This window comes from Oncorhynchus mykiss, chromosome 3 (genome assembly GCF_057628025.1).
Source record: "Oncorhynchus mykiss isolate SJ-2025 chromosome 3, ASM5762802v1, whole genome shotgun sequence".
NCBI classification, from domain to species: Eukaryota; Metazoa; Chordata; class Actinopteri; order Salmoniformes; family Salmonidae; genus Oncorhynchus; species Oncorhynchus mykiss.
The window spans coordinates 50,586,605-50,603,901 of record NC_143024.1 but is presented as its reverse complement, the minus strand read 5'-3'; the positions used below and the strand labels follow the sequence as shown (position 1 = coordinate 50,603,901).

The 17,297-nt window shown below is 44.1% G+C and overlaps 1 protein-coding gene across 41 annotated transcripts in view; it reads left to right on the top strand.

Annotated features, from left to right (window-relative positions):
• The window catches only part of LOC110519948 (E3 ubiquitin-protein ligase MYCBP2), a 344,341-nt gene that overhangs the window by 257,065 nt on the left and 69,979 nt on the right, over nucleotides 1–17,297 (top strand). For 14 of the 41 annotated variants that reach the window (XM_090229470.1, XM_090229490.1, XM_090229473.1 and 11 more), the window contains 10 exons: nucleotides 582–776; nucleotides 1,971–2,081; nucleotides 4,246–5,982; nucleotides 6,331–6,500; nucleotides 8,537–8,781; nucleotides 9,137–9,304; nucleotides 9,510–9,667; nucleotides 10,177–10,376; nucleotides 11,940–12,098; nucleotides 12,609–12,769. In XM_090229470.1, coding sequence (XP_090085596.1) covers nucleotides 582–776; nucleotides 1,971–2,081; nucleotides 4,246–5,982; nucleotides 6,331–6,500; nucleotides 8,537–8,781; nucleotides 9,137–9,304; nucleotides 9,510–9,667; nucleotides 10,177–10,376; nucleotides 11,940–12,098; nucleotides 12,609–12,769 — 3,304 coding nt within the window. Of the gene's footprint in view, nucleotides 1–581; nucleotides 777–1,970; nucleotides 2,082–4,245; nucleotides 5,983–6,330; nucleotides 6,501–8,536; nucleotides 8,782–9,136; nucleotides 9,305–9,509; nucleotides 9,668–10,176; nucleotides 10,377–11,939; nucleotides 12,099–12,608; nucleotides 12,770–17,297 lie in introns of those variants that run through there. The other 27 variants (XM_090229495.1, XM_090229488.1, XM_090229494.1 and 24 more) reach the window with 8 other exon arrangements.

The window sequence follows — 17,297 nt, the reverse complement described above, 5'->3', positions numbered from 1 at the left end:
TATGGAACTATTTATACCTGATACTTGATTGATACTTGATTTTCCCTGTAATTAGTCAAAACTGAATCACTGAACTTTTCTCCTAAAATCTTTCAGGGAAATTTAGATCATTTTCTTATTCCATATGGAAATGAGTGAAGGAGAGGAGTTTTCTATGTTGTTGGGTAGAAAGCAGATGCACTCTACCTTAGAGATACTACAGTACATATAGTACAAACAGTGTTATTTTCCCTATTTGGCTTCCACACTTTGTCCCAAGTGACACAACCCCGGCCCGGCCAATCGCCATTACTGTCCCAAATCCCCACCCTGTGACATCACCCATTACCCCATGTCACTTTAGTTTACCCCCTTCTCCCCTCCTATCCAGAAACTCCCACCTCACCCCCCTACACACCCCCACCCCCTTCCACCTCTCCGGCATTACCTGTGTGGGAGATGATTGATAAATCAATGGACATTTTAATGGTTACTGTTTAATGGATTCATTGATTGATTTATACCCCACCTTTTGGAATCCTATAAGACCATAGTGTAAGCTAAGCTGTAGTCCCCCTTCCCCTTCTCTTCCGTTATTGCAGGTGACCAAAGGTTGACTGCCATACTGAATAGTGCCATTCAGTCTGGGCCCTTCCTCCCTCCAGCTGCTCCTCCCTCCTCTTCCTCCGTATTTGAGCAAGCCGCCCAACCTCCCTCCTCCTCCCTTGTCCACAGCCCATTTGTGTTTGGACAATGCCCCAGGTCCCAAGTGTCTCAGCCGCAGCCACAGCTTCCGAGTAAGTCGGTCCGTCTGTATGACAGTGTCGACGCTTGCTTGCCCAGGTGCTCCTGGTCCCATCTTAATTCCTCCTTAGCTTATCATTCTTTTGTTTGTGATTTTTTTACTTGCGTATTTGTTTAGCTTTTTTCTGTTTTTTGGGGGGGGCAGGGGGGACCGAAGACACCCTAACATTGCTGTTATGTTCTGACTGCTGCTTACAATACCTTGCCTAGTAATGTAGCTGCTTGCTTTTTGTTTATACACCAGTGTTCTTTCTCCATCTTCATCCCTGATTTAAACAGAGACTCAGCGATATGACGTGATCACAAGCAGCAGTCTGCCCAGAGATATTGTCAAGAGAGTGAGGCAAAAAGGCTGCATTTGACGATCACCCATACAGATAGTTGCATTTGTACATAGGTTTGCTTCTATGTCCTGCAATTTAAAAGGTGTCTGACGACAAATGTTGACGAATGCAGCCTCTGCCTTCGTCTTTGTGTCAGAAGTCACCCTGCTCCTCTTGGTAGACGCGTATCACTGATTCTAATTTTAAACACCAGCTCCCATTCCTGCTTAGTGCTCCCATCGCAAATGTAGACTACCTTAGTGTAATTCATCATATGAATTTAGGTAGCATCATTTAGTGTACTTATTACTGTATTAGTTTACTACATGCTTTCATTCTTTACATTTATGAATCTCTATAAAGGTCCTGGGCAGATACACTAAACTAAATGCCTTGAGAATGTGTCAATATGACTAACCTTAACTCACAGCACCTGTAGTGTGTAAATCAGAGACAATCTCATGGTCAGGTCAGTGGATATGCTCCCAACTATTAGGTTTCAATAAAGTATAACATGTATCAATTAGTTTCCGTTCACTCCATTTTCTCAGCCCCTGGCTCAAACTCATGTCTCCCAGCCCTAGTTCATGCATCTCTTACTACCCCCTGATATCCTATAGCTGTCTGCTCTCCATATGTCTGTTGGTCTGACTCCATATTTTTTACACTCTCAATGGCCATCCTCATCACTCTAGCGCTCTCCTTCTTTCTCTCACTCCTCTCTCCCTCCTTCCCTTTCTCTGTGGAGTGTTTTCTTACCTGTTTTCTCTACTTACCTGTACATGCTACGCTTCTTTTCTCTGTGAGAGTGTCCCTGCATTCATTCCCTGTGTTTTGCTTACCTACCACTGTTTTCCGCCGTAGATGGTTCTTCATCACGCAGCCTTGCTTCTTCTCACGAGCGGGTGCACAAAAGCAGTGCGTCCGTGGCTGGGCATGGTTCTGCACTCTCATCTCTTGCTCTCAGGCAAAAGGGTGGGTAACATACAAAATGCATGCCTCCTTCAGACTGAAATGTGGGAATCCTTTACAGAGTCAGTTAATGCTGAACAACAGGATAAATAGGATTATCAAGAGTAAAACACAAGTAAATAGGTAATTTGTTCTAAACTGAACACTAGCTACAATTATCAGAAGGAATAGGGGAGATGCTTATTCACATAGAGGTTAGGGGTGGGACTAATGTCCCTAGACAGGATAAATTCTAAAGACCAATTATAAACTCAGCAAAAAAATAAATGTCCTCTCACTGTCAACTGCGTTTTTATTTCAGCAAACTTAACATCTGTAAATATTTGTATGAACATAAGATTCAACAACTGAGACATAAACTGAGCAAGTTCCACAGACATGTGACTAACAGAAATTGAATAATGTGTCCCTGAACAAAGGAGGGGGGGGTCAAAAGTAACGGTCAGTATCTGGTGTGGCCACCAGCTGCAAAAAGTACTGCAGTGCATCTCCTCATGGACTGCATCAGATTTGCCAGTTCTTGCTGTGAGAAGTTAGCCCACTCTTCCACCAAGGCACCTGCAAGTTACCGGACATTTCTGGGAGGAATGGCCCTAGCCCTCACCCTCTGATCCAACAAGTCGTGCTCAATGGGATTGAGATCCGGGCTCTTCGATGGCCATGGCAGAACACGTGACATTCCTGTCTTGCAGGAAATCAAACACAGAGCGAGCAGAATGGCTGGTGGCATTGTCATGCTGGAGAGTCATGTCGGTATGAACCTGTAGGAAGGGTACCACATGAGGGAGGAGGATGTCTTCCCTGTAATGCACAGCAATGACAACAAGCTCAGTCCCATGATGCAGTGACCCCCCCCCCGACCATGACGGACCCTCCACCTCCAAATCGATCCTGCTCCAGAGTACAGGCCTCGGTGTAACGCTCATTCCTTCGACGATAAACGCGAATCCGACCATCACACCTGGTGAGACAAAACCTCAACTCGTCAGTGAAAAGCACTTTTTGCCAGTCCTGTCTGGTCCAGCGACGGTGGGTTTGTGCCCATAGGCAACGTTGTTGCCGGTGATGTCTGGTGTGAACCTGCCTTACAACAGGACTACAAGCCCTCAGTCCTGTCTCTCTCAGCCTATTGCGGACAGTCTGAGCTCTGATGGAGGGATTGTGCATTCCTGGTATAACTCGAGCAGCTGTTGCCATCCTGTACCTGTCCCGACGGTGTGATGTTCGGATGTACCTATCCTGTGCAGGTGTTGTTACACGTGGTCTGCCACTGTGAGGACGATCAGCTGTCCGTCCTGTCTCCCTGTAGTGCTGTCTTCGGCGTCTCACAGTACGGACATTGCAATTTTTTGCCCTGGCCACATCTGCTGGCCTCATGCCTCCTTGCAGCATGCCTAAGGTACGTTCACGCAGATGAGCAGAGACCCTGGGCATCTTTCTTTTTGTGTTTTTCAGAGTCAGTAGAAACTGCTTCTTCAGTGTCCTAAGTTTTCATAACTGTGACCTTAATTGCCTACCATCTGTAGGCTGTTAGTGCCTTAACGACCGTTCCACATGTGCATGTTCATTAATTGTTTATGGGAAGCATGGGAAACAGTGTTTAAACCCTTTACAATGAAGATCTGTGAAGTTATTTGGATTTTTACGAATTATCTTTACAAGACAGGGTCCTGAAAATGGGACGTTTCTTTTTTTGCTGAGTTTATATTAGCTATTCTAGGGCACAGTGCTGGGCTGCATGGGCTTCTTCTCATCAGTTGCACCATGATCCATTAGCTACCCCTGTCTGTTTAAGTGGTCTTCAGACATGCATAGATAGACACTTTTCCAAAGTATATTCATCTATGTCAAGGCCATTGAAGGCTCTTCTAGAATAATCTTTGTCCTCTGCTATAATGCTGTCACTTTACTAAAACGTATTGGTCCACAACTTTCCACAGTCTAAGAAAGAGGTTACTTATTGACTCAAAAATATTTGTATGTTTTAAAAAAAATGTTACATCCAGACTTCTACTGTTGTTTCTCTTCTCCCCCCCATTTTTCTTCCCTTTCATAATCCATTTTGTTTTGACCCTTAGATGTTGAGTATTGTACTCAGATATGCTGCCTTTTACAGTAATCCTCTTAGTTGTTGTATAACTGTTTCTATGTTGTGGCTGGCTACTAGGTAACTTAGGGGCGCGGCCCATGTCCCCGGCCACCAAACAACGACTGGAAAGTCGCTCCCCAAAACAGGAGGGGCGTGGCGGTCGCACCTCGGAACAGTCCAAAAGTAAAGATCCGCCGGCCAGCGAGGCACTTATCCTGCGGTCGGACACTGCCAAGCTGCGGTCGGACTCCCATAGCCGCTCCCACTCGCCCAACCACAACACCCTGCAGGCACTGAAGGCCGACGGGCGCGATCGTAACTCCTCCGGGCTGCGCGCCGAGTCGCCTAACCCTGGCTCCCGCTCCACCTCGCCCAAACAGAAGGGCCTTTCTTCCACCTCGGGGAGGTCTAGCCCCTCCAGCACCTCCTCACCCCGCTCCTCCACCCAGCACGACAAGAACTTTGCTCAGGACAAGAACCAACCAATTGACAAGAATATGCCACAAGACAAGAACCAACCAATTGACAAGAACATGCCACAAGACAAGAACCAACCCCATGACCAGAACCTCCCTCCCAATGTCAGCCCCTCCAAGGCTCGGTTGGACCCGCCCAGAGAAAGGTCCAAGTCGGACTCGTACACCCTGGACCCGGACACCCTGAGGAAGAAGGTCCCTCTCACCTCAGAGCCCCTAAGGGGAAGGTCCACCTCGCCCAAACCCAAACTACCATCCAAGGACGGGAGCAGCAAAGGAGGAGATAGGAATGCGGAGAACCGCACCCCGTCGCCCCATGTGACCCAGGAGAACCTCCACAGCGAGGTGGTGGAGGTGTGTACGTCTAGTGCTCTTCTTTCCAATGATGATGAGGGAAACAATGAAAACGTGGAGGTGAGGAATGCAGAGGAGGGATCCTCAAAGGTGCACTTCAGCATCGGCAAGGCACCCGTGAAGGAGGAGCTGGAGAGCAGCCGCTTGTCGCCCAAAGTCAGCCGCAAGACCTCCAGCCGACACGTGCGCCCCAAGAAGGACAAGTCGGGCCCGCTCTTCAAGGGTGAGAGCTCGTCGAGGGTCACCGAGCCCGCCAAGCAGGCCATGTCACCCTCAGTTGCAGAGTGTGCCCGGGCGGTCTTCGCCGCGTTCCTCTGGCACGAGGGTATCGTCCACGATGCCATGGCCTGCTCCTCGTTCCTCAAGTTCAACCCAGAGCGGACCAAGGAGCACGCGCCCATCCGCAGCTCGCTGGGTGGCCAGGGCGGCCAAGAGGAGAAGGAAAGTAAGCTGAAGAACCGCCACTCACTGGAGATATCCTCGGCCCTCAATATGTTCAACATCTCCCCGCATGGGCCAGACATATCCAAGATGGGCAGCATCAACAAGAACAAGGTCCTGTCAATGCTCAAAGAGCCTCCCCTGCCCGAAAAGTGTGAGGATGGCAAGGGGGAGCACGTCTCCTTCGAGGTGGCCACTCACCCTACCATGAGGGCTAAGTCCATCCTGCCGCTCACCCTCCAGCACCTCGTTGCATTCTGGGAGGACATCTCAATGGCAACCATCAAGGCAGCCACCCAAAACATGATTTTTCCCAGCCCGGGCTCCAGCGCCATCCTGAAGAAAAAGGAGAACGAGAAGGACACTAAGAAGTCCAAGAAGGAGAAAAAGAAAAGAGATAAGGCGGAGGTGCGCCCCAGGGGGAACCTGTTTGGGGAGATGGCTCAGCTGGCCATGGGGGGACCGGAGAAGGACACCATCTGTGAGCTGTGTGGGGAGTCGCACCCCTACCCTGTCACCTACCACATGAGGCAGGCCCACCCAGGTAAGATCAACAATGTTGGGTTTGCTTTTATTCTATACTGTTAGAAATACACATGTCATATCACTGTGAGAGGTTAGCCGACCTCTCACATATAAAAGTCTGATTTTTAAGTCCTATGACAGTCTATATTTTGTTTATTACATTTGTGGATGAAAAATAACGCTTTAAAGCAGAACATTTCTTCATACTGAGGCGGATGGTGGCTAACCCCATTAAACCATTTGCACTGTATCTCTGCTAATATGGCAACACTACTCAATGTGATCTTAGCATAGAGATAAATGTATATTAATATGTTCTATTTAAGTTGGTGGATTTTAGCTTGATTTGTTGTTTTGTTTTGGGCAGGTTGTGGTCGCTATGCGGGAGGCCAGGGCTATAACAGCATTGGCCACTTCTGTGGGGGCTGGGCGGGAAACTGTGGAGACGGCGGGATCGGAGGAAGCACCTGGTACCTGGTGTGTGACCGTTGCAGGGAGAAGTACCTAAGAGAGAAGCAGACTGCAGCCAGGGAAAAGGTAGTGTACTTCTTGATGCTTCAATCAATTGTTGTTTTGTACCTTATCTTTACACATTAAATTCTCCAAGTTCAAATGGAAACTTAACAAATGGATACTTGGATAGTTAACCGTAAGGATTTAACATATTATGCTCTATTCTAATTTCTCACTGTAATAGTCACAGTTCAGAGGAAAACCTTTCGCAACCATGTACTTTCATAAACAGCCTTGGTAACATGGTTGTGACAGTCTTACAATGCATTATAACTGCATCATAATGCATTATTCCTACAAGTAGAGGTCTGCCCGGGACTGATTTATTTATCCCGCCTGCACCCGCATCATTTCATACTGCACCCTCCAACACCCGCTGGCTTTCTGTCCGACTCCCACCTGTTACTGCAAGAACTTGTCCCGAACCCAACCGTAGTCCCTCTGTTATTTTAGGCATATGTAACGATGCAGCTCACTTACCAGTCATGGTCACAGCTGTTTTGCGCCCTAAAGGAAATTTCAAAATGGGCAAAAATAACCTAAGAATAGGTTGAATTACCAGAGATTGTCACGTGGCCCATTTTATTATTAGACTTGCACTTTCTTTTGAGCCAACCAGGCTCAATGTTAGCTAGCTAACACTAGGCTATAGCTAGCTAAGCAAATGGTCTCTGGTATGAATAATAAGGTCATATACTTAACGTTAGCTAGCGAGCCAACCAGCTAACGTTAGCATACTTGCTAGGTAAACAATCAACCATAAGCACAACTCATGACGTTACTACCCTGCATGAATCTGCAGGTAGCTAACCAACCAGGTTCAATGTTAGCTAGCTAACATTAGGCTATAGCGAGCCAAGCAATGGCCCTTTCTGTCAAAATGAGGAATGAGTAATATCTGAAAATGTAGCTAGCTAGACTATCTTACCCGTATACATCATTCATGGTTAGATGCGTCTCCTGTCGGATGCCATGGTTGCCCTTGGTTTGAAGATGTCATCCGGAGACGGGTGTTTTCTCCATCTCCTTAGCTATTATACACTAATTCCACTGATTTCAAAACTTAGTCCTCCAAAAAGTGGAGAGCAACACTTTAATACACAATACATTTAAAAAAGCAGCGTTAAACAGGATTACCAACACAAGCTCAAATCGACAGAAGCATGCTCATCTCTCAGCATGTCCAGCCCACTCATTATCTCAACCAATCATGGCTAGCGGGAAGGTTGTTGACTTTTTTGGCAAAAACTAGGCTCGTAATTTAACAATTTTATTCGTATTAACAGATGGCATGCAAGTTTGTTATTAAGGCACATGAAAGTTCATGTTCGAGAAGGCATTTCTGGCAAACATTTTGATAAAACATTTATTTAAAAAAGTTTACGTTCAAACGGTTCTCCTGTGAAATAGTGACCCGTGACATACGCCTAGTTTCCTCAAACGGGTCACAAATATGATTGATCAATATTTATTTATAGGCGATGTAGTAAACTATAGCTTAATCATGTTTAGGAGGTATATTTCCTTGGAAATGCATAGGCAGCCTACTCTATTTCATTGAGACCACACCTATACTAGGCGCACTTGATCTCGCACACCCAACTAGGATAGGCGAGGTAGGCTACTTAACTTGAAGCAGCGAATTCTGAGTGTGTGAATAATGCGACAAAGATGTCCTTTTTAATACAATAGGTAAGCTGACCCATTAAGTGCAGAAAGATGATCGTTTCCAAATAATCTGCGGGATAACAAAAAAATATTTTAATCCCAAAGTTGTCTGATCTGACTGCACGCTTCCAACAGAAGCATGACAAATACAGACAGCGCCGCAATGATCTCTCTAGGGACCAGCAGCCCTCTACCTACAAATATTACCACAAACTTTAACTCTACATTTTATTCATTTAGCAGAAGTTCTTATCCAGAGCGATTTACAGGAGCAATTAAGGTGCCTTGCTAAGTAACATTTTGGTTACTGGCCCAATGCCCTTAACTGCTAGGCTACCTGCTTTGCCCTCTAACCCATCCGTTACCTCTAACCACCCTCCCTACCCATCCAGGTGAAGCAGTCGAGGAAGAAGCCCCTGCAGGTGAAGACGCCGCGGGCGCTTCCCACCATGGAGGCCCACCAGGTGATCCGTGCCAACGCCCTGTTCCTGCTGTCCTTAAGCAGTGCTGCTGAACCCAGCCTGCTGTGCCACCACCCGCCTCGCCCGCTCCACTCCACACTGCCCAGCCTCAAGGAGGGTGTCTCGGACGAGATTCCCAACAAGATCGGCTGCCTCTACCTGCAGACGCTGGCCAGGTAAATGATGGATATCTATTGTGATGATCAAAATGACTGGAGAGACTGGGAGGGGAAAAATTAAAGGTGATTTCCTTTTATTTTTGCTTCCTAAACAGTCTCCTCCTCCTTTAGTTTTATGCCCTTTGGGACAGCATTACACTTGAAGCGCTGTGGCCACTTTAATTCAAGTGAGGATGATCATACATTTTGTGTGTGTAGTATCTTACCCATGTCCTGTGAACATGTTACACAGTGAAAACCATCATGGAATTTTTAACATTTATTTTCTATAAGGTAGCATCCACATAACCTAAACACTAAATCTTTGAACTACATATGATACATGTACGTAAACCTGTCTCCTCTCTTCCAGGCAACACACAGAGAACTTTGGTGGGTACACAGATGACAACCTGTTCCAGGACGAGATGAGGTACCTGCGCTCCACATCTGTCCCTGCGCCCTACATCTCAGTCACCCCTGACGCTTGCCCCAATGTGTTCGAGGAGCCCGAGAGCAACATGAAATCCATGCCCCCCAGGTAACACACCTCTTTTTGAGAGTAGAGATGAGCAGACTGATTATGTCTATGTGTGTGTTGTATGTGGTTGTAGCGTGTGTCATATCTGTGCGTGTTTGTGTGAAAGAGACTCGTTCCAGTGTGGTGTGACTGTGTGTGTGTTGTATTTATGTGTCATCTATGACATAAACAGATGGTCAACATTTCTTTGTTGTATCTCTTGCAGTCTAGAGACCAGCCCAATCACAGACAGTGACTTGTCCAAGCGGACGGTGTTCCAGAGGTCCTACTCTGTGGTGGCCTCTGAGTACGACAAGCAGCATTCGGCCTCCCCGGCCAGGGTCAAAGCCGTGCCCAGGCGCAGAGTCCACAGTGGGGATGCAGGTGGGTAAACCTTCCCCTAAACCACCAAACCAGAGGAATGTGATCCTATTTACTAGTATAGTCCATTAAACTAAGAGTTTTAGATGCATGCAGACAAAAGTTATTCTACACTTCACCATTAACTCATGTACCTGGTGTTTACTACAAAATGATTATAATGATTATGGTAATGGTCATTACATGAAAAAGACATTGAAGTGTAACTCTTTTTTTTTGTTTTCATAGTATTAATTATTTGTAATTGTCAGCTGGAATAGGGTTGCAAATTACTAAGTGTTACCAATCATCATGACATTTGTAATACCGTATTTATTGTTTTGTTATTTATATCATATTTACACAATTGGTGGGTCTATTCCTGAATGATGATTGGTTAAAACCTGTTGTATAAAAGTGATAATGCCCCCAAAGACTTCATCTTGGGCCTAACAACCCCCATGCCAATATATCCTCCAAACACCAGCTTCTTGGGCATTATCACTTAATTGTAACACTGTCCTCCCCTCCAGAAGTGGGTTCCTCTCTGTTGCGCCACCCGTCCCCGGAACTGTCCCGTCTAATCTCGGCCCATGGATCCCTCAGTAAGGGCGAGAGGAACTTCCAGTGGCCTGTCCTGGCCTTCGTCATCCAGCACCACGACCTGGAGGGTCTGGAGGTGGCCATGAAGCATGCCCTCCGCAAGTCTGCCTGCAGGGTCTTCGCCATGGAGGTACGTCTGTCAAAGATACTCTTAATGTACACATGATGGTGTACATTAACTTCTCTGGGATATGTGGGACGGTAGCGTCCCACCTTGCCAACAACCAGCGAAAGTGGAGGGCGGCAAATTCAAACAACAAAATCTCATAATTTAAATTCCTCAAGCATACAAGTATTTTACACCATTTTTAAGATAAAATTCTCATTAATCCAGCCACAGTGTCTGATCTCAAAAAGGCTTTACAGCGAAAGCACCACAAACATTTGTTAGGTCACCACCAAGTCGCAAAAAAAGACATTTTTCCAGAGAGAGGAGTCACAAAAAGCACAAATAGAGATAAAATTAATCACTAACCTTTGATGATCTTCATCAGATGACACAATACATGGATGTTTTGTTCGCTAAAGTGCATATTTATATTTTAAAAATCTCATTTTACGTTCAGTAGTTCTAAAACATGAGGTGATTTTGCAGAGAGCTACAAACCATGCAAAAATCTGAGTACAGCGTTCAGACAACAAAGCAGCCAAAAAGATATCCGCCATATTGTGCAGTCAACATTAGTCAGAAATAGCATTATAAATATTCACTTACCTTTGTGGAATCCCAGTTCCACAATAAATGTTTGATTTGTTTGATAAAGTTCATCATTTATGTCCAAATAGCTTCTTTTGTTAGGGTGTTTGGTAAACAAATCCATAAGTGCGTTCAGGTCCAGTCGGACGAAAAGTTCAAAAAGTTATATTACAGGTCGTAGAAACTTGTCAAACGAAGTATAGAATCAATCTTTAGGATGTTTTTATCATAAATCTCCAATAATATCCCAACCGGAGAATTCATTTTTCTGTAGAAAAGCATTGGAACGAGAGGTAACTTTCTCTGACCGCGCGTCACGAGACCGAGGCTGCTGGCAGACCTCTGACTCAATCCCCTCTCATTCTCTGCCCCTTCACAGTAGAAGCCTCAAACAAAGTTCTAAAGACTGTTGACATCTAGTGGATGCCTTAGGAAGTGCAATATGACCCCATTTACACTGTGTATTGGAATGGCAAAGAGTTGAAAAACTACAAACCTCGGATTTCCCACTTCCTGGTTGTTCTGTTATACTCCGACATCATTCAAACAGTTTTAGAAACTTCAGAGTGTTTTCTATCTAATACTACTAATAATATGCATATATTAGCATCATTAGCTACAGTTTACTCTGGGCACCATCCAAGCTACTCAATACTGCCCCCAAGAAGTTAAGTATTTCCCATAGGAAAATGTCTCATGCTTACTCTAGCTGGGCATTTGCAGTTGTATAGCACAATTAAACTGTTAGCTGTGTAATGTCAAATGCTAATGTGATTAGCCTATTGGCTAACCTCTTTGAGGTGTCAGTGGTAGTCGCTAGACGGACCTGTTAGAAAGGACAAAAGTGTAGGCAATATCTGAGATGATAAACTGATTAAAATGTTTATTTTTCTGAAGTAGTAGTACTAGGGTTAAGATTAGGTTAAGGTTAGGTTAGTGGTTTGAAAAGCACTGAAAAGGACTGAGCCACCATCTAACCCATATCCCCCTCCTCAGGCATTCAACTGGCTGCTGTGTAACGTGATCCAGACCACTTCGCTGCACGACATCCTGTGGCACTTTGTCGCCTCCCTTACCCCGTCACCATTTGAACCCGAGGAAGAGGAGGAGGATGAAAATAAAGCCCATGGGAACAAGGAAATTGTGATTGAGCAGGTGATGTTTGATTATTATTATTTAACCCTGCTGGTCATCTATGAACATCTTGGCCATGTTCTTTTATAATCTCCACCCGGCACAGCCAGAAGAGGACTGGCCACCCCTCATAGCCTGGTTCCTCTCTTGGTTTCTTCCTAGGTTCTGGCCTTTCTAGGGAGTTTTTCCTGGCCACCGTGCTTCTACTCCCACATTGCTTGCTGTTTGGAGTTTTAGGCTGGGTTTCTGTACAGCACTTTGTGACAGCTGATGTAAGAAGGGATTTATAAATACATTTGATTGATTAAGAATCCGGGGGGGGGGGGGGGTCGCGGTCGCGCGCGTCGTCTCTTGTGAAACAGGTCTCTTCCAAATTAGATTATCTCAATGAGACAAACCTGGATACATAAACGTTTTTATTTGACGTACCAGTGCAAACATTTTCTATATTCAGACATAGTCTGAAGTCATTTCATCATTAATATGTGTGTTTTTATAAACTTTTCAATCATATTTTCTTCATACACACAGGAGAGGGACTTTGGAGTGTGTGAGCACCCGCTGTCTGACATTGTGATTGCCGGGGAGGCCGCCCATCCCCTCCCACACACCTTCCACCGCCTCCTCCAGACCATCTCTGACCTCATGATGTCACTTCCTAGTGGCAGCTCCCTGCAGCAGATGGCCCTCAGGTACGGTGGCCCCTGTTGCTCAGAGTTCCCCTCCACGTTAAACTCAAACCTGCCTTCAGCTAAATAATTTTAACCATACACTTGGACAGAGCATATTATCTTGCAATAAGACGTAAGCTATATCTTTTAAACAGCTTGGAAAATTCCTGAAATTATGTCATGGCTTTAGAAGCTTCTGATAGCCTAATTGACATCATTTGAGTCAATTGGAGGTGTACCTGTGGATGTATTTCAAGGCCTACCTTCAAACTCATTGCTTGACATTATGGGAAAATCTAAATAAATCAGCCAAGACCTCACAAAATAAATTGTAGACCTCCACACATCTGGTTCATCCTTGGGAGCAATTTCCAAATGCCTGAAGGTACCACGCTCATCTCTACAAACAATAGTACGCAAGTATAAACACCATGGGACCCGGCAGCCATCACACTGCTCATCCTAGAGATGAACGTACTTTGGTGTGAAAAGTGAAAATCAATCCCAGAACAACTGCAAAGGACCTTGTGAAGATGCTGGAGGAAACAGTTACAAAAGTATCTATATCCACAGTAAAACGAGTCCTATTTTTTATTTATTTTACCTTTATTTAACTAGGCAAGTCAGTTAAGAACAAAATCTTATTTTCAATGACGGCCTAGGAACAGTGGGTTAACTGCCTGTTCAGGGGCAGAACGACAGATTCGTACCTTGTCAGCTAGGGGATTTGAACTTGCAACCTTCCAGTTACTAGTCCAACGCTCTAACCACTAGGCTACCCTGCCGCCCCTATATCGACATAACCTGAAAGGCCGCTCCGCAAGGAAGAAGCCACTGCTCCAAAACCGCCATAAAAAAGCCAGACTACAGTATTTAACTGCACATGGGATCATACTTTTTGGAGAAATGTCCTCTGGTCTGATGAAACAAAAATAGAAGTGTTTGGCCATAATGACCATCATTATGTTTGGAGGAAAAATGGCGAGGCTTGCAAGCCGAAGAACACCATCCCAACCATGAAGCACAGGCTTGTCAGCATCATGTTGTGGGGGTGCTTTGCTGCTGAAGGGACTGGTGCACTTCACAAAATAGATGTATCATGAGGTAGGAAAGTTTTGTGCATATATTGAAGCAACATCTCAAGACATCAGTGAGGAAGTTAAAGATGGGTCGCAAATGGGTCTTCCAAATGGACAATGACCCGAAGCATACTTCCGAAGTTGTGGCAAAATGGCTTAAGGACAACAGCGTCAAGGTATTGGAGTGGCCATTACAAAGCCCTGACCTCAATCCTATAGAAAATTTGTGGGCAGAACTGAAAAGGCGTATGCGAGCAAGGAGGCCAAACCTGACTCAGTTACACCAGCTCTGTCAGGATGAATGGGCCAAAATTCACCCAACTTATTGGGAAGTTGTGGGAAGCTTGTGGAAGGCTACCCGTAACGTTTGACCCAAGTTAAACAATTTAAAGGCAATGCTACCAAATACTAATTGAGTGTATGTGAACTTCTGAACCACTGGGAATGTGATGAAAGAAATTAAAGCTTAAATAAATCATTCTCTTTACTATTATTCTGACATTTCACATTCTTAAAATAAAGCGGTGATCCTAATTTTTACTACGATTAAACGTCAGTAATTGTGAAAACTGAGTTTAAATGTATTTGGATAAGGTGTATGTAAACTTCCGACTTCAACTGTAAGTACGGTCACTGTTGGGATGGCATCATCGATTCACTTATTGATGAAGCCAGTGACTGATGTGGTGTACTAAGATTCCCGGGAACATATTTCAGTCTGTGCTAGCAAAACAGTCCTGTAGCTTAGCATCTGCGTCATCTGACCACATCCTTATATAGCAAGTCACTGGTACTTACTGCTTCAGTTTTTGCTTGTAAGCAGGAATCCAGAGGATAGAGTTATGGGCAGATTTTCCAAATGGAGGGAAAGGGAGAGCTATTGGGTTTCTTCCTTTAAACGTTGCGAGCTTACACCGCAGGACTTAGAGGTACCCAGCGTCACGACTTCATTGCGCCAGAGCAACACAAGGGGGCTCATTACGCATTTGAGTCCCAAGGTTTTTATATGACCAATCATATCAAGTGGTTCCAGTCAAGTCCCAGTCAAAAATTAGGATACACCTACTCATTCCAGTATTTTTCTTTATTTTTACTATTGTCTACATTGTAGAATAATAGTGAAGACATCATAACTATGAAATAACACCGGTCTTCCACGTGCCCTGCGGTCTGTAGTACAGACATGGCCTGCTCTCCCTTATGTAAGGAATTAGGCACTTTCCCATGTTTACTACAGTATGTATTGTAGACTGCACAGTAGCCTAATAAACAAGTAAACACATTTCGTTAATACAATAATGATAAAAAATAGTCTTTCAAAATGCAGATGTTGATTTAGTTATGGGGCCATAACAAATTACTATGGGAATAAATATCACTGATTTACATAAATATTGGAACAAAGTTGTCTTATGAAGGCAAACAATTTAGAATCCTCCAATCCTACTCCTGACCGTCATGTTGTACAGTGCCATATTTTCGATTCCATCCTAATGGTTTTCGTTTTTCTCTGAATAGAAACACCATAATATTAATCTAATTAATTAAGCCACATTTATTCGAATCAATCCCATATACATTGTTATTACAGAAAAGGTTTTAATTTCTCTGGTAATGCCAATACGGAACACTATCAAATGCTTCTCAAAGATGCCCTCTGGTGGTCAAACTAGCAATAACTTGCAGTAACAGAAAAAATGTTTGACAATTAAATGACGTGCCACAGAATGCTGCAGCAACACTCAAGGTGTCCCACAACTTTTAACGGAGGAACCACTGTATGTACTCCAATTTGTGTCTCTGTGTGGAGTAAAGGTGGTCTAGTGTTTCTTTTCCTCTGCTTGCCCATTTAACATGCTGGTAGAAATTAGGTAAAAACAGATTTAAGTTTCCCTGCTTTAAAGTCCCCGGCCACTAGGAGCGAGCACTGTCTCTGGATGAACATTTTCTTGTTTGTTTATGGCCTTATACAGCTCGTTGATTGCGGTCTTAGTGCCGACATCGATTCGTGGTGGTAAATAGACTGCTATGAAAAATATAGATGAAAACTCTCTTGGTAAATAGTGTGGTTAACACCTTATCATGAAATAATCTACCTCAGGCGAGCACAACCTAGATACTTCCTTAATATTAGATTTCGTACACCAGCTGTCTTTCTTGCTAATAGACCGAACACCCAGCCAGCTATATGCTATCCATGTCGTCGTTCAGCCACAACTCGGTGAAATATAAGATATTACAGTTTTTAATGTCCCTTTGGTAGGATAGTCTTGATTGGAGCTCATCGATTTTGTAATCCAATGATTGCACGTTGGCTATTAGGACTGATGGTAGAGGGGGGTTACTCACTCGCCGTCGGATCCTTACAAGGCACCCCGACCTACGTCCCCGATATCTCCGTCTCTTCTTCATGTGAATGACGGGGATTTGGGCCTTGTGGGGTGTCTGAAGTAAATCCTTTGCATCCGACTCTTTAAAGAAAAAAAATATTATTCCAGAACGAGGTGAGTAATCGCTGTCCTCATATCCAGTAGCTCTTTTCGGGCGTAAAGAGACGGAGGCAGAAACATTGTGTACAAAATAAATGACAAATAACGGGAAAAAACACACACGACAGCACAATTGGTTAGGAGCCCGTAAAACGGCAGCCATCTCCTCTGGCACCATCAATTCAAAGATGAATTCCACAAGATCTTTCTGCAGGACAATAACTTAAAACATAAGGCCAAAATTGTTATTTATTTTTGTTTAACCTTTATTTAACATATCTACACTGGAGTTGCTTACCAATAAGACGGTGTATGTTCTTGACTGACCGAGTTATAGTTTTAACTTAAATCTACTTGGAAATCTATGGCAAGACCTGAAAATGGTTGTTTAGCAATGGTCAACAACTAATTTGAAGGAATATAAATAATAATTGGCAAATATTGCACAATCCAATTGTGGAAAGCTCTTAGAGACTCAGCCAGAAAGACTCACAGCTGTAATCGATGCCAAAGGTGTTTCTTTAAAGTATTGACTCAGGGGTGTAAATACTTATGTAAATGAGATTGTCTGGATTTAATTTTCAATACATTTGAAAATGCTTCTAAAAACATGTTTTCACTTTGTCATTATGGGGTATTGTGTAGATGCGTGAGAGAAAGAAAAATCCATCCAACAAAATGTGGAGTAAGTCAGTGTTTGAATACTTTCTGAAGGCACTGTATTTTTCTTTGGTTTTGACACAATAAATTCTATTGAAAAGTGTTTTGATGACTAGATTACTATTCTACTCCCTTCCCTGAAAATCCCACGCCCAATAATTAATTGATAGGTATGAAACCCTACCAACCCTGTGACCCACAAAACATCAATTTTCTTTCTCAATATGGCAGTGTTATCAGGTAGGGCATTGAACTGTCAACTTGAACATTTTTGCATAAACATCTGGCCATAGATTATGTCCACATGCAAACATATTATTA